The following is a 21,348-nucleotide window of genomic DNA, read 5'->3' as shown; positions in this document are numbered from 1 at the left end:
GTCAAGATGAACTTTTGAGTTTTAGGTCTGTCTGTCTGTCGTGTTTTCTGCTTCTCTTACTATCTCAATATCAGCTAGAAATTCCATCTATTAACCAACAATCGCTTCCTAGCTCGCTTTTCTTACTTGCTAAGCCTGAAAAAAATTAGAACTGTTGAGATGTTTGAACTGGGAGCTCGCCAGCTATCACCGAATAGAGCCATTGATAAGACCAGCAGGGGGGCTCTTCCTAGAAATGTCCCCTGTGATGGTCATGTCCTGCAGATCCTGCGAGTTAGAACATACTGGAGACATGCTTCTGTGCTCCTCAGTGCATGTGAGTTTCAGTGTGTGTCTTGATCCTTGCAGCTTGGTTTCTGTGTCTACTACTGGCCTGGACATCTAAGGCAGGAGATAGTTGCCCAGGTGCCCCTGAGAAGGGTCTGTAAAGAGAATCCATACAGACTTGTTTCATCTTCAGCACAGCTGCTGCACCTGATTCTAAAGATATTTTAACTACTGTCTTCAGTCCCCTGATATGTCAAGCCTGGTGGGACTTCAGTCCCTTCAGCACTGGCTCTACCACTGGCACCGAATGTAGTTCTTAACTAAGTCTCTATCATTCTATTTAGTAGTAAAGTCTCGGGAGTCAGATGTTGGGATGAAAATCTGCTAGCTCAGAGGGGCTGAGAAGCAACCAGCTGGCCTTCCTTTTTGGCTGGAGATCCAGAAAGAGAGCATCTCTCCACGCGTCCTAAACCTAAAAAGACTGTGGAATTTCTAAGTCCCTCCCACTCCTTTCTGTGCATCTCTCTATTCATCTTTCTGCTTCCTTCATACTCTCTATGGCTAATCCCTGTCAACTAGTTGATGGCTCCGCCCCCGGACACAAGGTTGACTTTATTAATACAGTCTGAGGCTTTCAAAGTGTGACCAAATATCCCAAATGTCCAGCAATACAGACTCTTAACTGACATGCTTCTAGCTACTGGCAAGAGAGATTTCTCTCAACCTACTAACCAGAATAATTTTTTATGCTGGTGAAGCATGATTAATAAGAACTCAGATTGATATTAGGATTCAGCCTAAAGACCAGAAAAGCAAAGCAGCGAGATGACCCTTACCTGAACCTCAGTCCAAAAATGGCGATTCTGCCTCCAGGAATCTCAGAATGAGACTGAGTCTGTAAGCTGTCTCCTGCCATTTTATAATCTTTTCTGGGCCTGGGATTAAAGATAAGCACCACTGGGATTAAAGGCAAGTACTACCCAGTTTCTATGGCAACTAATGTGGCTACTGGGATTAAAGGTGTGTGTTACCACTGCCTGGTCTGTAAGGCTGACCAGTGGGACTGTTTTACTATCTGATCTTCAGGCAAGTTTTATTTATTAAAATACAAATAAAATGCCACTATATCCTGGTCATCATATCTTTTGAGTGCTTGTAGCCAAAAAACAAAAAACAAAAACAAAAAACCCCAAACCGCTCTTGTTTGTAAAAAAAGAAGAAAGAAGGGCAGGCAGAATCAGATGGTAGGGGCGGGCAGGCCTTGAGGCAAACAGAACAGGGCAGGAAAATGGGGTTCTAAGTGTAATACACAGGTCTAGCAAGAATGTGGCTATTCAGGAGTGTCATGGGTTGCCTGCCTGTCATGAGCAAGCACAGGGCTCTACCTTCAGTTCCTAGGACAAGGGGGAAAATGTTATGATTGAGAAGATGATGATGAAGGGAGAATCAAGAAAAAAAATCTCTTAGAAGGTACAAAGTGGTAGATGGGTCAAGGACAGAGATTCAGACTTAGACTCATTGATTCAACTGACACCACTCTAAGAATGATGTCTACATGTGTTGTGACCACTGCAGGTGACAGTCTCTAAAACCATTCACACTTCGGGAACTTCCCATGGCTTCACTCAACCTGTTTCTCCCTTTCTTCCCCAGGTCGGTGTCCGGACTGGATAAGGAGGCAGACCTGGTGCACATGGAAGTGAGGACCACCGATGGATGTGAGTGCTGTGTTGGTCCCACCGAATGAACTTTCGGGGGGGTGGGGTGTGATTTAATGTGATGCATTGTGCTTCTCCTGTTAGAATTTCCTTATCATCTTTGAAGGCTGGCCTCCATAGCTCATTAGGGCATTTTATACTCACACAGCGGCTCTCAGGGGCCACTTGCTTTAACAAATGAACCCTTAATAAGGACAGGATTTCTAGAAAAAGAAACTGAGCAGTTATTTGCGAAAATGATGTGCATCTATTGGACAGAGATTTAAAGATGACCTACTACTATGTGCCAGGCTTTGTTCTTGACTGTGAAATACAGTGGTTAAAGTCTTACAGTATCTGTGCAAACAAGAGATTCTGTTATGACAATGGAACCCCAAGAATGCAAGAATTTAACCTTTGGGGTTTTTTCTTAATTTATTTGCTGAGAATTTCATATATGTATACAATGAGGTATCATATCTATTTCCCAGTTTCCTCTTGAGCTCCCCCTAGATCTCTCCTGACATACCCCCTTCCAAATTCATTCCTCTTTATTTTATTTTATAACTCACTAAGTCAATTTATTGCTGTTCATATATACATGGGCATGGAGCTATCCACTGGAATATGAGTGATTTACAAGTGACCACACCCCCAAAGAGAATGATTCCCTTGGCCAAGCGTCTATAAGCTGCCAGTGACTCTTCAATATGGAGTGGAGTGTGAACTCCCAGCCCTATTGTGGAAGAGGAGGCAAAAAGAATTTAGGAACTGAAGGATACAACCAGTGTTGTGAAATGTTGTCTTTAGTACAGGACATCACTGCTGTACTCATGAAACCACAGGACAGATAGTTACAGTCACAGGACCTGAAAAAGATCAACACAGAAAACAGCAACCTCATTGTAGCATGTGTGGCTGTATACATCTCACACAGAATTTGTGTTGAGCCAATTGTTATAAAAATTGCATTATTTGTGGCTAGAGAAATGGTTGAGTGGTTATGAGTACTGACTGCTCTTCCAGAGGACCAGAGTTTGAATCCCAACACCCATATGACAGCTAATATATATGTAATAACAGTTCCAGGGATCAAATGCCCGCTTCTGGCTTCCATGGGTATTCAACATATATGATATCTATCTATCTGTTTATCTATCTATCTATCTATCTATCTATCTATCTAATAAATCTGAAAAAGCCTTTATAAAAACTATACTTAACTTCCCAGAATTTGCCATACATGTAGTGCTATATTTTCAAAGGAAAAATAAAGCCAACTTAGATGAAAATATATTTTATCCTAATACACAAGATCTTCTAGGCTGGAAACAGATGCGAACATCTAATCGAAACCCAACAGGACAATTGCCTGTCTGTGAGTTGGATCCAGGATTCTACTGCCTTTTTTGCTGTGAGAACAGGGGAAAAGAATCCTAATCCCCTGTGATGTCCTCTGAAACACAATATTTCCCATTTCCTGTTCAGCTCAGCAGGTTCTGGGTTGACCGATAGCAGAGGAAGTTGTAGAACCCATGAAAGGACCAGAACTTGTGAGTACGTCCTGCTAGGACCTGCTGCACCCTCCAGAATGCGTTACATTAAGGGAAAGTGAATGTGCTTTCTGCCTCGTTTAGAAATTAGTTGACCCTAATTTTTGTCCTTACTGTGATACCTCCTCTGTTGCTTTATGTCGCTTTAATCAATTTGTTAACAATGGACTTCTTGTGGAGCATAATTGGCTGCTAGGCAGATTTCAGTTCTGCAGACAACAAACCCAACAATGCCTGGGTGGCTTCATGTCCTATTGGGCTCTTCCTCACTGATAACTGCCAAGCGCAAGCTAGAAAGGGGTTCTGTGAGGACACGGTGGCAAGGATACCGGACACTGTCAGACATTTTTAACTGTCTTCACATTCCCAGAATTTCTAGAATCCGGACTTGTACAGTTTGTGCCACCATCTCTTGTCCCCATGAAACTGTTAAGCCTCATTATTCAGTAACTTGTAAGCCGTTCTAGAGCCCAATACTGTCTTATTTTTAAGCTCAAGGACAATTTTAGAGTTGAAAAGTAAAACTCCCAGGGCAGGCGAGCTATCAGTCTCAGCGACTGCCTGGAGGTGGAGGGTAGAAGTACAGAGGAAGGATGCCGTTCTGTTTAAGCCAGTGTCGACTTCAGGGAGCAACATGGTGGGGAGGGGGACTTTGGAGAAAAAGTAAAGAAGCCCAAAATATCAGAAAAACATACCTAGATTCTGGGTAACATCTAAATAAAAAGAGACAGGGAAAGGGAAAGTTGTGTCTTTCCACCCCAGGCTTCAGGAGGGTGGGCAGACCTGGCTGGGCCTTGCAGTGGCTCACAGTGACTGCCCTCGTGAGTTGGGGTTCTGGGAGGCAAAAGTACAGTCTCCTATTAAACCCAAAGTGATTCAGCTCATACCTTTAGCATGGCTTACTGTGAGCCTGCCTACCTAGGTTTGGTTCTTTGGCCAGGTGATTGACCTGGACCAACTGGAATGTTAGGTCTCACCCAGGCCAGAGATTCCATTCTCTTAAGCAGAAGGAACTTTCCCTTAATGGAACTTTATGCTTCTCTAAGATTCTCCCTTCTGAAGGGGTAATCCTAGTTGATGGGGTGGAATTGGGTGATGGCTTAGCTGGCTTCTTCCAGCTAAGTGGGGACATCGAATGATGAAGTTGGGCTAGCCCTCCAATGGGCCTATCTAAAAGACCTCAAAGTGTATGGGTAGTTTCATTTGTATAGCAGCCAGGTACAGTGAGGAAAGGAAGTCTTTTACTGTACCTGGAAAGACACATGGTGGCGGGGAATAAAGGCAGGAATTATAGATCACTGAGTCTTAAAATATCTCAGCTTAGAGCTCCACTACTCTCTAGAAACTCAGAGGCCGAGATGAAGGGAAGAGACAGCTCAGTCACTGGATCTGCAGACCAAGGGCGTTTGCTTCAATTACAGTGGGTACGATGAAACTCAACTTTATATTTGGGGTACACAGTTTTCCTTGATTAAAAATACTTCAGAATTATTTTAAGATGTTTTTAAGAGTTGTTTTTTACTATCGTTTTCTAAGTTGTCAACATATAATAACATGCCCGGGTCTAAACTGGAATTTAGGTCCTCATTTTTTTCTTCTGTGTTCCAAATACAAATTAGGTAGGATCACAGATTTTTATCAGTTACTTGAGTTCAGACCCCAGCTTTTCATTCGCCTAACATCTCATCTGTGGAACGTAGAGAAATTTCTCAATCAGCTGGCAACTTAGTGAAGACATTAAAAACCTGAGGTGGTGATAATGATGTATTGAGGGTTACAGTTCCTTGCTGTATTATTCCATATTACTGCAAGATTTAAATAAGTGAATGCACACAATCCTAAAATATTGTCCAACTGAGAATGAACACTCTAAAATACTGTTCTTATCATTGTTATCACCATGATCACTACCAGCATCACCTCCTCAATCCTCATAACCACGACCATCAGCATGACTATCAGCAGCAGCAGCATCACCTCTTCCTTCCTCATCACCACGACAACTATCATCAGCACCACCAACATTATTAGCACCACCTCCAGCATCATACAACCGTTATATTCAGAGATAAACAATTCCATGAGAATTAGAAAGAGTTCTCAATGAAGTCACTCAAACTTGCCATGATGTTTGAATGTCTGTAACTTGATCAGCTTGTCCCCTGTGCCATGCAAAGGCAGAGATGGCTGGAATTTTCCTGTATTAGAAGTTTCACTAAAGCTTGAAAGTCTTCAGCCCACCAGAAGGGGTGGAAACTCCCTGTTTTTGTTTAGTTTTAGTATCCACTGTGCCTCTTATGCTAAATTAGGCCTTTCCATCAATGTCACGTCCTTTGATTTGCACTTCCTATAAGTAGGTTAGCTCCACTTTCCAGTCAAGGACAAATAGGATTAGAGAAACTAAAGGAGTTTCCAGAGTCCCCTTGAATCTGCTTATTTTTATGTGTTTGCATTTGAGAGTAATATTGTTATTTAGAATAAACAGCTCTTGGGTATTTTTCACGAAAAGACCTGAAGAGCTGAATTTGCTTTTTGTTCAAAATTTTAATCCACTTTTTCAACTTCTGACAATATGTATATTACCCAAAGGGATGGAAGTTGAGCGAATCATGGAAACTTCTTTTCTCTGAGGTGGCAAGAGGCTTGATGTTTAGGAAGTTTGAATATTTAGTAATCTCAAAGGCAAAGTGTAATCACAAGCCACTATATAGTTCAGCATAACGAAAATGTATAGGCTTTTAATAGAATTCAATTCTGTTTAAGTACTGCTTAGTGCAGTTTTAGAAAGTCAGCCAAAGAAAGAAAAAGATGCTCACAGCCGTAGGCTGCTCTAAGGAGGTACCTCTTTTGGAAGAGCCCGGAAAAGCCCTCACTAGACTTTACTGTGGCATTTCTCGGTATAGAGGAGAAGCTCACCTTGCTGAATATGGAAAGATAAAAGCAGTCTCCCTGAGCCTTACACAGCTCCTGGCAGGAATGCAGCCCCCTCAGAAAGAAACAAGGCACTGAGGGTGTTAGACTACCTCTCTGCCCAAATTCCTGGATGCTTGTGCACAAATCCAGGGAGCATTCATTTGTGAATATGCTGTCTCTGCCATTGGCCTGGAAATCCTGGAGAAGAGGAACTCATGTTTTCTGTTTCCCAGAATAGCAGTGAGTGGCTGACACCTGCAGCTTCCCTGTGTACCTTGGTCAGGTACAAAAGAAATGAGTGAATCCATCTAAGGCAGCCCATCACACCACAAGAAGCTCTTATGCTGTAGGTGAGGATGTTTGGAGACTGGCCCAGCCTGGCATAGGAGAGGCCTTCCCTAAACATCCTGCTATAGTACATACAGATACTTGGAGATGGGACCAGATATTCCACAGGTACCAAGCAGATCCTTCTATTGTACATATACTTCATATTGCTCATATTACAGAGGACACACCTGCTTGACTGTGACCTTTAGTTAATGGAGCAGTCACCACACCAGCTCTTAGGATGCACAACAAAGATGTTTTTACATTTAGAAGTATGTTAGTCAAAAGCATTCACCGTTGGGAAAATCTACCTGGTTTTCTCATGGGGGTATATAAATGAGGTGTGTGTGTTGTTGCTGTTTTTCACTTGGAAGTGTTTCAAATAAAGAACAGAAAACTTAGTCTCAATAATAATGGTGTGATCCAGTCAGTCATCCATCATGCATGATTGACAGAATGGGTGAGAAGCACTGCCTACACTGAAGTCAAACTCAAGTTTTTCAGTTTTCCAGGATTCCTTCTTCACATAGCATTACTTTCCTATCCACAGGCTGAGCTCAAAACCACACCCCTCTCTTTTTCTCGTTTTTCTCCATGAAAGGCATGCATTTTTATCTTGTGCATCTCCCTAGCATTTAAAGGATTTCCATATCAATATAAACTCAGGATATGAGTTTACCATAAACACACACGTTTCATCCCTGATAGTGAGACAGAGACATCTTTGCTATTACTGGAGTATATGAGGAATGCGTATAACCAAAGCTCCTTTTCATTTTCTTTGCAGTCAAATATAACTGGCATTTATCAATTTTAAAAATTGTACTCAACAATATGCTAAGCATTTTAATGCATAATATAGTGAATCCTGCTAACAATCTTATATTGTTGACCCCTCCCAGATGAAATGCACTTTTAATCATCCAGGGGAAATTAACACAAAGCAAATCCAGGACTGGCCGTGCCCTCAAGTGTTACATGGTGATCCATTAATCTAAGTTTCTACTTATGTCTAGTACCTGGTGCTATTATAGACAAACAAGCTGATAGGGCCAGGTTATCAGAAGCTTGTTTGAGATTTCCAATGTGTATGGTAAGTGTCCTTTTGGATTTCAGGATAGAACTTTTACATATAGTCATATTTATCCTTATTTAGTGAGACTATCATTATACTTCCAACTTGAGATCTACAGAACCCGAGACAAACAGCATTTCTTGCTCATCCTTGACACCCGAAACTCTTTCTGTAACCCTCCATCATTTCTGCTTGGTAGCCAGGACTGCGTGATAATTCCCCATTCTCTCCCACTGAATTCTCATCAGGCGGTGGGCACAATGGCGCTCATTATTGTGTCTTTGGGTTTTGGAAAATCAAGGCATCGAGACTTCCAGTACACGAGTCTGGCTAAAGATGGCAAGGTCTCTGAATGTTAAGTGGATTTCAGCAACTCATTTTTGTGCTTGTGTCCAGCTAAATTGAACCTGTCATTCCATGCAGCACAGTGGCAAGCGGAGCCAGAGCCAAGAAGTAGGATGCGTTTGGCACTGTCTCCCGCTTGTCACAGGCCAAGGTTTGGGTAGGTGTTGATTTTGTTTAGGGTGGCCTTGAAAAGACTTGATTCTTCTTTCAGGGTGTTCAGATGCAAAGAGCATAGTAAATAGCCAGGGAAGAATGAGCCTCTCCATGAGTAGAAGCGAGTGTCCCTCCCACGTGAACCTTTCATTACCCGTGTGAAGAGCTTTCTGAGACACGGTTGACAAGGACACAGGTTGTCATGTCGGCAGCTGTGATATCTTTACATGTGTTTACTGCCGCCTTTTGCTGTATTTTGGTGCTTTATTTTAGGAACAAATTAGTGAGCTGGTATGTGTGCAAGCAGATCCCTGGTGGGCAGACCCTGTGCTCCAAAGCACAGCCTGGGATCCTGGTCTTCTCTCTTCTCAGCAGGAAGTGGGACACCAGGCCACTCTTGGCTTCATGTACAAACAAAAGCAAAGGAGAGGAGACACTCAATGCACACTCCAAAGTACTGGAAGCCTGATCTTCCTCCAGGGTCAGGGTCTAGGGTTTACAAAAAACGCCTGTCTCCCTCATGAGGTTGCCTGGGATGCGCGAAAGAACCCAGGTGGGAAAGAGGTCACTCTTGGGTCCCATTTGGACTGCAGTCTTGTTTGTTTAGCTACACAAAGTGGTTCTGTACTACATTTAAAATTTAAATTACCCGTCAAAAACTAAAAATCAGAATATTTTGCATTAAAAATAAACAGGCAGCTTTCCTTAGAAATCCAGGTCTCATCACCAGCTTGCCTATAAGGAACTAGAGCCAAGTATTTTGAGAAAGGGTCTCATTAAGACCTGCACCAGCCTTGAACTTGTGATCTGCTTGCCTCAGCCTCCTGACTATCTGAGATTATAGGCCCGAACTGTTATGTCAGAGCTATACTTATAGATTGTTGATGATCGACCCCCCCAAAACAAACTTTCTTTGTTATTTTAACATTAAAGGGAAATTAAATATAAATAAAAAAGCTTCTCTACTTTTAGTTTTAACGAAATCTACTTGTTATTTTTATTTTATTTTAATTTTACTTTAAAATTCCATAAAATGAACAATAACCATGTTTAAGGCTATTTACAGACTGAATCTTCACAGAGTTGCTCTTGTAGATTTTTTTGAAGGAGAAAGAAAATGAAAACATTGTTTTCCTGGATGGTTCTATAGTCATGTGTAGATGCTCTTAAGAGTCAGAAATAGTTATAAATGCAGATTTACTTTTACAAATAATTATACCAATTTCAGGTAAGTAGTTAGTGAATGTATTCTTGTTGCAAACATAATAAAGATGTATATTATACAAAAATCAAAGGCAATGCTACAATATAACATAATATTTTAAGTTCATCCCATTCCCAAAGTAACCATATCTAATGTTCATATGAGGCCTTGAAATCATTCCTCTGTAACTGTAGCACAAAGCTATGTACCCAAAGACATATTTTAAGTCATAAACTAGGTTTTACTTGTGCATGATAGGATTTGCATTTTCAAAAGTTTGGAAAGCAATGCACATGAAAAAAAAAATCTGTTGGCACATATGTAACTACCAAGTCTTTCGATTGCAGCATGACACTCTGTCGTGCGTTGTATTTTAGCTCATTCAAATTTTCCTGAATTCGTGGACATTTGGCCTATTTTCAATTCTTCATTGCTGTAGATGATAACGTCACAGTGAATATTCCCACCACTCCTCTTTGTGAAAATATCTGAGACTTTCTGTAGAAACGTTCCTTGAATTAAAATTAGTGGTGTAAAAAACATGTGCGTGTCAATTCCTGATAATGTCTTCAAAAAACTAAGTGAATTTATTCTTTTACCCGTAGTAAATGAGATTAACTCTTTCCCCAGCCTCTTAACTAACCTAGGTATTACCCCCATCTGGGGAGTAGTGACTTCAAATATTTTGTATAAAAAAGTAAGAACTCATTGTTGTTTTAGAAATCACTTGTCTGTGCTTCCCCATAATGTCTATCTTTGTGTGCGTCTAGGCTAGTCATTTACCCTGCTGCTAAGTGCCACCTTGCCTTTCTCTTTCAGATGCTCACTACCTCACCTGCAGGATCCAGGAATGTGCTGAGACAACTCGAAGCGGCCCCTTTGCTCGCTCCATCGACATTAGTTCCCTGGTCGTCCAGGATGAATATATCTTCATCCAGGTGAGCGTTCGTAGTGCAGCTGGTGGTAGGAAGGGAGACAGAGAGAGAGTGGCTGCCTGCTAGGACACAACAATGGCTTTCCTGAGGATGTGAAGATGAGGAGCAGGGACATTGTCCTTTACTCTTTGGTGCTGGGCACTAGGGAGACTCCAGACTGCACTTTGTAGGTTTTCTGGGTCAGTGTTCTACCCTGAGGACTTTACTTACCCAGGGAATTCTTCAGTCAGATTGCCACTTCACGGTAACAGAGCTGTCTTGAGATGGTTAGGCTGGGCTTGGAGGTTATTAAAAGCCAAATGTCTAATGGGCTTTGACTTTAAGTAATTTATCAAAGTCATGTTCTATTTCTGTCTAAAGTGGCTTGTCTAACTTGGAAGTGAAATCCTCCAATGAATTAGACATCACCAGATTTCACTTTCTGGAAAAGTCTAAAGCTCACCAAGTTGTCCCTTCCCCTACCTGGGCTTAATACTTTTTAGAATGTCCAACTCTCACGTCTTTTCCTGCAAGAAATCGACTGTTTCAAAGGAGTAAGAAAAGACTGGAAAGAGAAAAGATCCAAACGTTGGTCCCCAGAGCACACCAATATTTACATTCAGGAAGATGAGAAGGAGCCAGCCAATAAGACCACAACTAAGAGTTGAAAGATAATGGCACAAAGGTGGCGGAGTGCTCTGTTGCTTGAATAATTTTTGCTCACAAGGCAAATGGCAACACTGAATTTCTTCAGTCACCAAATAAACATAGGTTAAGCACTACTTCTTGACTCCATCAACTATTGAAAACTGAAGTTATAGAGGAATGCCGCCAGCCTACACTCAAGCTCCACGCAGAGCAGACCATGTGTCAAGGGCTTTCCCACTGGAACTTAGTCAGCCCTCCCCCGCTGCAGGAGTTGTGCCGCTGGCCTCTTTAGAAGTGGCACATAAGCCTTGCTTCTGCCAGTGGGTGCTCAGGGTGTAGTTATGGCGGCTTAAGACTCGCGTTATTACGGTTTGCCTTCCTTAATTTCCCGTCTGTTCTTTTCATAGAGCTGAATATTTTAATTTAAATTTTAACTGCATAGTTTAGGGATATAACTGTGTACAGAATACCCAAAGTTCTGTTTTTGGGCAACCTCTTTTGATTTCTTCTTGTGAGTGATGACAAAGCCAGTATGCTACTTGCATTTCTGTTTTCCCTCTTCTCATTAGTTCTTCCACCACTCACTTCAAGTTGGTTACTGAATTTTCTAGTGTTTGTCTTACTGCCTTAGCATGTGACTTTGGTAAACCTAAATATTTTTGTGACACACTGTGGATAAGGTGTGAAATGGGCTGTGTAGTGACTTCCTGCCATGTTCCCTTTCCAAAGGATAGCTGCCATCTGAGTCACTTAACACATGCACAATCAACGGTGTTCCCCGCCCCCCCCCCCCCCATTGGTTTTTATCTTGGCTTTATAGGTGGATTTATTTACCTGTCCTCATCAGGCTTTGAGAAAAGCTCCCTCATTTAGCTCTTAGTTGTCTGTTTTGTCCTTTGATGGAGGTTTTGCAAACAAGTAATTCTTGCTTTCTCGGGGTCTACAAAGCACGCGCTGAGCTCTTTCCCTGTGAACTTGGCTTGTTGAGCACCTGACTATTGCTGGGTCAGAGCAATCTGTGGTTCCCTTCTTTGAGATGTCTTGTTTTGTTTTTCCTGGATCTCATTTAGGGCGAGGAGTGCCACTTTGTTTATTTTTGATAGCCCCTCCCCCTGGATTTTTTCATCATGTTTTTTGACCAGTTACATGTTTGTGTATGCCCTGTGGTCACCATACTCTTTCACCCCCGGAAATGTGTCTCTTTCATTCTAATGATTCAATTTCTTCATTTTTATTATCTTAATAGCTCCTTTATGATATCTTGAAAGACATATTTCACTTCACTTTCATGGTTTGGGTGCTCTTCCTATGGGACCCAGAATGTGTGAGACTAGATCGTCAGAATGAAGACAGCATTTCATCCTGCCCCAAATTTGACCAAAATGAGATAAAACAGTTTTGTCCTGTGCATGAATCAGTATTTAGTAATTTAGAGGGCCGTTCTGTCTAATTTTCCTGGTTTAACTTCTTTTCTTAATTTGACCAGATTATATTTTAAGTTCTCTGCCTCCTCTGTCTCGTCCTCTGCCAATGATTGCAATAACAAACAATCCCCCTTCCCCTACTTGTTGTGTGACCCTTGCCTCTTCAACATCTGTTTAAAACTCTTCTCCACTGACATGCTCTAAATGGACGGGTTACTGTGTGTGTGTGCTCATGTACAATATGTTTATGAAAATACAGATGTGTGTGCATGGATTTGGAGGTCAGAAAACAATGTCAGATATCAGATATATAGTGTTTTACTTGCATCTATGGATATGTACTCTCTGTGTGGCTGCCTGGTGCCTGCAGAGGGTCTTGGATCTCCTGGAACTGGAGTTAGAGGCGGCTGTGAAATACCATGTATGTTCTCAGAATCAAACCAAGCTGCTCGGGAAGGGCAATCGGCGTTCTCAACTGCTGAGCTATTTTTTTCAACTGTCATACAGCTGTTTTTTAATTACAGAAATGTGGCTACAATTGGTTTGCTTCCTGGAATAATCACTTTTTAATATTCCTGATATTTCTTTTCTGTCTATTTCTCTTTTTTGTTTTATTGAATCAGTTCATCATTCTTATACCATTTTTTCATATTCTCTTTAATACTTAAAATTTTGTATGTGCAGGCATTTTTGTCTGCATGTATATCTGTGTAACCACTTGTGATCCCGATGCCCATGGAGGGCAGAAAAAATGTTTAGGGTATCCTAGAACTAGAAATAAAGGTGACTGTAAACCACCATGGCTGTGGGTTGCTGGGAATCAAACCCTGGTCCTCTAGAAGACCAGCCAGTACTCTTAACTACTGATCCATCTCTCCAGCCTTGTAGCTTTATATTTTTAATTATTGCTTATTTTTTAATGACCTGAGTCTCTTGGGTCACAAAATGCAAAAACTCTAGGAGGTTGATTCTGTGAAAGATCAGGGTCCTTGTTTTGTTTAGCATGAGTCTTACTTCATTCTCACTTCTGTGTGACTCAACAATTTTTTTTTCCTCTAAGCAGTTTTTCTCATAAGGCAGAACCTTCTGGAACATAGTATATGTAGCTTCTTTCTTCCATAGATTGTATTTCATGGTTAAATTTTCATTAAGTGTGGAGTTTGCATTGCTCTTTCTTGTTTGGTTTGCTGCTGTAGGATGATTTATGAGGAGAAGGGGGCACATTGTAATTACTTGGCTATTTAAAACCATTTATAAATCCTTATCATGTGTTTCTGAAATGTTGCTATAGTTTACTAACTGGTTTCTTTGCTCTCAGACCAGCACGCCAAACCTCTAGCGCCTTCACAAACTCCTTCCAAAGTCCTTTATTTAAAATAAAAATCAATGTCCCCAGCCTCAGTGGTTGTTAATCACCTGCAGGGTAAAATCCAATTCCTTGGCATTGTCTGCAAGAGCCTCCACTGTTGGGGCCTGCGATGAGTCAGCCTCACAGAACTCCTCACCTTTGCTTCCCACAGACCTCCCTTGCTTTAATTAACCCTTCAATGAACGTGGACCCTTGAGTCTCCATGCACATACCATGACGCTTCTGGCCACCCATGTCTTTCCTGTGTGTTCTTTCTGTTTGGGATGCCCCTTAGGGAGACAAACTGAGTTGTTAAGATTTAGTTAAGATTCAGCAGTAAGCAGCACTTCCTTTAGCCTCCCTGGTATCCTCCACCTGGATTGGACCGAGCTCCACGGGTGCCTTCTTACCTGTTTCTATTGTATCTCCAAGTCAGGTCTGTAAACTATGAGGACTCTGACTACATCTTATTCATCCTTGTTTCCCCTGCACTTCGCATAGTGACTGGTACTCAATAAGTGTTTACTGGGCTGAACTTAACAGAGGCGATAAGACATGGTCCTTATTTTCAGGGAACATAGCTAGTTATCTTTTTCAAGCAAGGAAATCTTGTTTCTTCAGCTAACAATATAAGGCAACTTCAGGTAATTGGCAATTGCTCACTGCATAACAAATGTCTGTGTGTCGAGCGCCTTTGCGTTTTTATAAAAAACGCTGTCCAGGAATTACCCAGTGTGTTATTCAGTACTCGTTTCTATTCATTCATTTAAATATATTAAAATACATTCTGCCCAGCGGAGAGCACAGGCAGCTAAACAATTATAATGCGATGCGGTGAAAGCCGCATTAGTGGGAAACATATGTTGCTCTTAGCTAAATGAAGAACCCTTCACCCTGTCCTGGATGAGCATCAGTGCAGGATTCCCAGGGTTGCGGGCAGGGGCGGCTGGGAGCACAGGTAAGGGGGTGGAGAGGACAATGGGGTGCTGGGGTGTAACCACAGGACCTGTGTGCCCTGACCTCTCTACTCAAGGTCCTTTGACCTTGCTGGAGGTGAGAAGCTTCGATTTTCCTTCATCAAATGCAGGTGACGAGGCTGACCTTTCTTTCAAGTTCCTAAAAATCTCAGAAGTAATCTGAGTTCAACTCCCATAGCTCCCAGCATCCCTCGTGCTCTTTTCTTCTTTAGCATTGTTTATTCGATGACAGAGTCTCACTCTCTAGCCTAGGCTGGCCTTGAACTCACTATTCTCCTGCCTCAGCCTTCTGAGTTGTTGGAATTACAGATGTTTGCATCCAATTCTGTCATTGGACATTGTGATTGCTTCATTTTCCTTATTTTATGCTTTCAGTTATTTTTAATTATTTTTGAGCGTGCATTTTAAAGCAATGAAAAATTTCCTCAAATAATTTTCTGAAACTTTGTGCATTTCTGGTCATTTGTGAGAGTATAAATTTGAAAACTGAAATACGCATCAGGAAAATTTATGGAGAAGGTGAGATTTTTTTGGTGACCAAGATCTGTTTCTAAACCAAGGGCAGTGAAGGTTGCTTTCTGTTCCATGAGTAAAGATGCCTCGGAAGAAGAAAACCCACCAACTGACAAGGCTGCTTCTCCAGGGTACAAACTCATAGGTGATGTCTGTCAGCATCCCAGGAACCAGGCTGGGGAGCAGGTTGCTAGCCCTGTAACTTCCTCTCAAGGAGTAACCATTGATAAAGGCTGTGTAGAGCAGCTCAGCCTGAGTCTAAAGCTGGCCTCAATGACTGTGTTCTACCGAAGGGAGTTAACTCTCCCTCAGGAGTTTGATGTTGAAGGTAAAACTTAGTGGAAGTAGGTTATTTATTACAAAATTCTAGCAAGTAGATAACAGCAAGTTTAGCATAAACTGCTTCAGGGTTCATGAGTTTAGGAAAATTTTTCACTTAGTTTTTCTAGTACTACTATTTTAAGTTTGTTTGTAATGCTAGCAGAAACAGAGCTCTAATGATAAGAACAGCAGAAAGCAGCAAAGAAACCCCCACCAAAAGGCCCAGCCTATCCTTTCACCTCTCCAGCATGCTGGAGGGCAAATGGTGCTTCTGGCAGCATTATATCAGATTTCATGAAAACCCAAGTGACCAACAAATACCAAGTGCGTATCTAAATGAAAGGAGACCAGTGAGTCAAAAACACCAGCATGTTTTACCAGAGCTATAGGTGTGGTATTCCAAAACTGTTCAGTATATAACCCCAGTGGAATCCTATTCAGCCATGAAAAGAATGACATAGCATCACTTGGTGTGAGATAGATGTAATTGGAGATCATTGCGTCAGGTCAAATCAGCCAGGCACAGAAAGACGGGAACTGGCTGTTTTCACGCACATAGACATTTCTAATAGCTGATCTCACTGAAGTGGAGGCTGGAGCATTGATTGACAGAGACTGGGGAGAGCAGAGGAAAGGGAGGGATGGAGAGTGTTAGCTCAAAGGGAAGTAAGCTCTACTTAGACAGTAAAAGCAATTCTTGTGTAATCCTGCACCTTTGAGTGCCTGTGACGACTGCTTTGGTCATGGCACCTGGCAGAAGAGAGGATTTCGGATGTTTGATGAGTTTTCTAGGGTGGGTGTGTACCCTGATTTGAGCATTGTACAATATACACATGAGGCAAAATACCACATTAGGACCTACAAATACATGTAATGTTCTGGGATTGTGCATCGTTTCCAAAATTAAAAAAAAAAAGTAGAAAGGGATTATGGGACAGTAGGTTCATTGGCTTTCTTAGCACTTCCTTAAAGAGAGGAAGTCAGGTTTTCATTCAGTCCTTTTATTGCTTTACTTAAGTCCCATTCACTTAAACAGTGAGTGGGTTCTGGCACTAACAGTGTTTGAAAGCCACTGACTACAATACTGTGTGGATCAGAGGTCAGACTTTTCATCTGTGGACAGGTGAGATCAAGCCTGTATCTTCTCTGCATTAGTTATATATATAACATATATACATATATATGTATGTATATCCATACACATATATCCATATGTGTGTATATAATTTTGGGGTGCAGTTAAATAAACAACCCAGTCAACTTCTAAATAATGAGAATCCTTTGATTAGTCCATTAGGCTTCTCCCCATGATATTAATTTCCCATGAAAATTTCACCTCAGTTGCATCTCTAAAGAAAACACTTCCCACAACCAACAACAACTCTCTTTCCTGGATGTTCTATTCTTGGTCTTCTCTTCTCTGTGTGGTGGGGTCCCCCACAGCTCCTGAAATTTAGGGGTGCTGCACAGTTTATGCCTCTGCTTTTATGTCAGGCCTGGCAAAGCCTTGCTGGTGGCCATCTCAACAGGTCGCTGGAGGGGACAGACCTCATGCTTGATCTCCTGTCGCCCTTGAGCTGAAGATGTACAAGAAGCTGTGGCTTCTGTTAACCTGTTAGTGCCTTTCCTGTCTTGGGTTTCTTGATGAAATCAAAAGGCATTAATCCTTCTGAGAAAGCCATGTTTTAATGGGAAGAATCTATTTGAATGGCCTGTGCTCCACGTAGATAAACGAAACAGACTGTCCTCTATAGGGAAGGGGGACTTCAAGTTGACTTCTGCATGCTGAGCCAATTTGGTTGAAAACCCTGTCACTTACCCCACTATAGATGGCTTTTATAGTGGGTATTCTAGAGAATAGTTAGTTCAGCAACCATTATCCCAAAATTCCTCTGGCAAAATGGTTCATACCCCAGCTACTAGGGACTGTGACAATCAGGAACACTGCTTTGTAAGGCTTCTTATATTCATAGTACGTTTTATGATGTTCTGTCCTAGCTTCCCACGATGGGATGAGAGGTCTCCTTTCATGTGAGGATTCATCCACTCCCTGAACAAACTGGCACCCACATTCTCTTTTATTCCTTCAAGTATCTAAACTGCAAGCGGAATTAGACTGATAACAAGTACAAATTACATGCTCAAATGCAAGAGAGAATGAAAGCTTGAAGGAGGGAAAAGTCTTCCAGACTACTGAGGTCATTGCTTACATACTCTCTGGTATCTGTGGATTTTAGCCCAGGACAAAGCATTTTCCTCACTCTCTTAGTTGAGCTTGCTACTGTCCTGGAAGGTCACATACAACAAATTAAATGCTCAGGAGAAAGAGATACTTTCAGTTCATGAACATTGTGAATCGGTAAGAGTAGCCCTAAAAGCATATCTAGAAGGGCTTACATACAGTCTCTGAATCTCCCATGTGCCTTTCAACAGTTTGTGCAGAGCAAGGGGCATGGTTTTGTCCTACGGAAATGACAAAGTCAGCATGGTGAGAGTCTAACCAAGTTGTTCAATTCACCCTCCCTCATAGGTGACAGTCTCCTGGATCCTTTGTAAACCACCATGAAAACGCCATAGGAACAGACAGTATGATATGGATTTATTTAGTGTCAAATATCCAACCCGCAGTACTGTTCTGTGGATGCAGTCAAGAGGGAAGCCCCTTCCAGTGAGGACGGAACAATGTGCAGGGTGCTTCTTGAGGGACTATGGCACCAAATCCAAGCCAACCAGTTGCTGTTCGAGTTTAAGGATTCTGTGGATAAAGAGAATAAAAAGTAGCCCCGTTTACAAGGCAAGATGTCTCAGAAGTACTGACCATTAATCAGTGTTCAAAGCCAAGCTTTGCTGAGCCCCGTACGATATGGTAAATGCAACAGGACGTGACAGAGGCAAAAGACATTGTAGCTGCTCTTGAGCAAGCCATGACTCAGGGAGCTAGGAGTCTAATTTGGGGGGAAGAGTCCTGGTTTTAAAGACCTGCACTGTAATCAGGGATCGGCCACCCTCCAGCCAGGGACCGCTGACAGGTTCCCTAGACTCTGAGAGCACCCGTTTCCTCACCTTCCCAGAGTGGAATCGCACCACTTGCCCTGTGCAAATTGGAAGGTGGTTGTGAGGATCAAGGGAGATAATGATGTCTTTGAAACGTTTTGAAAACTACAAAGCCCTACAAGAGGCAAGAATTGACACTAATCCACATACAAAACTCAACCTCACTCCTTTGTGTATATACACCCTATTTTAAGGCTATTTTTATAAGCCTGCCACATGAAAGATTACTCAGTCTCTTTGCCAAATTCATCTTTAGATCATTCATGGAATCAATTCCTGGTTCAACATATGTGCATGATAAAACCTTCCCATAAAATCTCCATAGTGCTGTCATCAAAGAAATCAGTCTCTCATGATCCCACGAGACAAGATTGTTCTGGGCATTAATTATCTTTTAAGAAGTAGAGTATCTTACTCTTGGTTCATCAAGGTTTTGATACTTTATTGAAAGGCCTACTTTATAGATCACCATGGGATAGAGAGTTCCCTCTATGGTGTAGCTATGATTTTTCTAATTGTTCTCTTTTTGATAGGAAAAAAAAAAGCCCCATGGCAGTAATTAATAGAGTGTAATTATTCAAAGAAAACTATTTGGTGATATTTTAAATGATGTTAATTCAATTTTAATGGGAGAGCTTTTTGAATGTTAAATAAATAGCAATTTCATCATTAGGGACACTATTACAATGCAGAAGTTTTAAGGGAAATGAAAGAGATAGAAACAATATTCAGAAGAAATCCAATAAAGACATCTTTAGGCGTGCGCAGTTGAAACACTTCCAGAATCTGAAACACATGTGTTTTCAACACCCAGTGCCAAGGACAATTCCTCAGTTGGCATGTAGTTGGCACATGGCATGTATTAAATCGGTGGCTTGGTGCAATGGTTGCTGCTACTATTTAAGATGTTCTCAGGAATAATCAGAGAGCTGCTGCACTTACGAAGGGATGTGCTCCATGAACCTTTGGGACATCTTAAGTCTCCACTGCTCGTCCTTCTGGCTCATGTTTGCTGCTGTCACTAGCTGTGTGTAAGGGAGGCCTGCTATCACCCTGCCATAGCTGCATGGCGGGACACTTGCATTTTGTTCTGGAGCTGATCTATCCTTGATTTAGATCCTCACAGGAGACCTCTTGACCATTCTGGGGCAGTCCCAAGCCTTGAGGGTGTCAAGAACCTCTGAGACAATGCATCTTCTAAGAGTCAGCCGCTAGAGTCTTGGCATCTTCCCTTTCCATGCCAGGTGGACAGCTATAAACTTCATATGCTAGAAGTTTTCTCCAGTAGGACCCCAGCATGACTGAGCCGCCATGACAGCCAGTTAGCAGTTTTCCTGACATGGCTTGTTCTCCCCTCTGTTTCCTGATTCTTAATTGCATGTTTCCTATTCCTGGGTCATTTCTCTCCAAATGAAATTAAAAACCACTTATATAATTGATCTTACTCAGCTTTACTTCTCTTTGAAAGACTCAAATATTTAGAGTACCTAGTGTGTAGCCGGAATCATGGGTACAATGAACTATTCCAGAAACAAAGGCACCAGGCTCTCAACACTCATAGCCCCTTTCTTTCTCTCATTCTTAGTTTTAGATTATCAATCCATCTCTTTTTCCTTTAAATTACTAATGGCTATTTTGAAATGTCCATCAATAGTTACACATTTTCAAATATCTACCATTCTTAAACAACAAAGCCTCTGAACTCTCTTTGAACTCTATATTCCTCTTTATACAAGTCTTATATTTCATTTGCCACCCAATCTATTGAGCATCATCTGTATTCGTTTGTTTTCCCATTTCCCTCTCTAACCCACCTGGGACTGCCTCTGCCACTCCACTGAAATTGCTTTGGCTGAGTTTACCAAAGATGCCTGTGAAATATATACTTACAACGTTTCTCAGTGATTAACTGACCCAGCCTATCTTCAGAACTCCTAGCTGCCCTGCCTAATCTGGGGCATCTTCCTCCCAACACTTCCTCCATCCTAAATGGTGTATATTCTTCCTTTCTGGGATTGTCTTACTTCCTACACAGGTGGCTCTCCCCCCACCTACCTTCTTTCTGCTTTGGCTTTTCCAGTGTTCTTTTTGATTCTCTGTCCCTTTACCCTGAAAAATCCCACCCAACCCTCTCAGCATGAATTATATCCAAATGCAAATGATCCTGGTACTCTGCTCAGAGTGTAGAGGCCAGGAGGCTCCAGGGTTATCAAGGCTCATTCACTCGATAACCATCAGTCTTTTATGCATGGCAATCTCCCCTCTTCAGATGCTACTTTGCTGTACAAGTGCCTAATAAAAGACTTGTGTCTTCCCAAGAAATCTAATGAGGGCCTGTGGAAATCATGACACCTGTTGTAGTCCAGGCTCACATTCTTTCTTTTCATTACTCCCACGGATTCTTTTCATTACTCCCAGAGAATGGCTTTGCTGTTTGCTGTGTGTTCTGCAGTAATTCTTTGCCTTGCTTGTACAGATGGATGGAGTATGGCAAACTAAGGGTGTTAAATTATTCTCATTATTTTTATAGGAGCTTAATTGTTTTTCCTCTGAGCAATTGTCCTTTGTCATTGTTTGTTTGTTTGGTTTTTGTTGTTTCAAGACATTGTTTC

The 21,348-nt window shown here is 41.7% G+C and overlaps 1 protein-coding gene across 1 annotated transcript in view; it reads left to right on the top strand.

Moving 5' to 3' along the window:
• The window catches only part of Sorcs3 (sortilin related VPS10 domain containing receptor 3), a 624,769-nt gene that overhangs the window by 458,344 nt on the left and 145,077 nt on the right, over positions 1–21,348 (top strand). The window contains exons 6-7 of the mRNA XM_041661922.1: positions 1,921–1,985; positions 10,357–10,475. Coding sequence (XP_041517856.1) covers positions 1,921–1,985; positions 10,357–10,475 — 184 coding nt within the window. The remainder of the gene's footprint in view (positions 1–1,920; positions 1,986–10,356; positions 10,476–21,348) is intronic.

Source organism: Microtus oregoni, unplaced genomic scaffold (assembly GCF_018167655.1).
Source record: "Microtus oregoni isolate MIOR12 unplaced genomic scaffold, Mior012 000012F_ref0000307, whole genome shotgun sequence".
NCBI classification, from domain to species: Eukaryota; Metazoa; Chordata; class Mammalia; order Rodentia; family Cricetidae; genus Microtus; species Microtus oregoni.
This window is presented reverse-complemented; position numbering and strand designations above follow the sequence as displayed.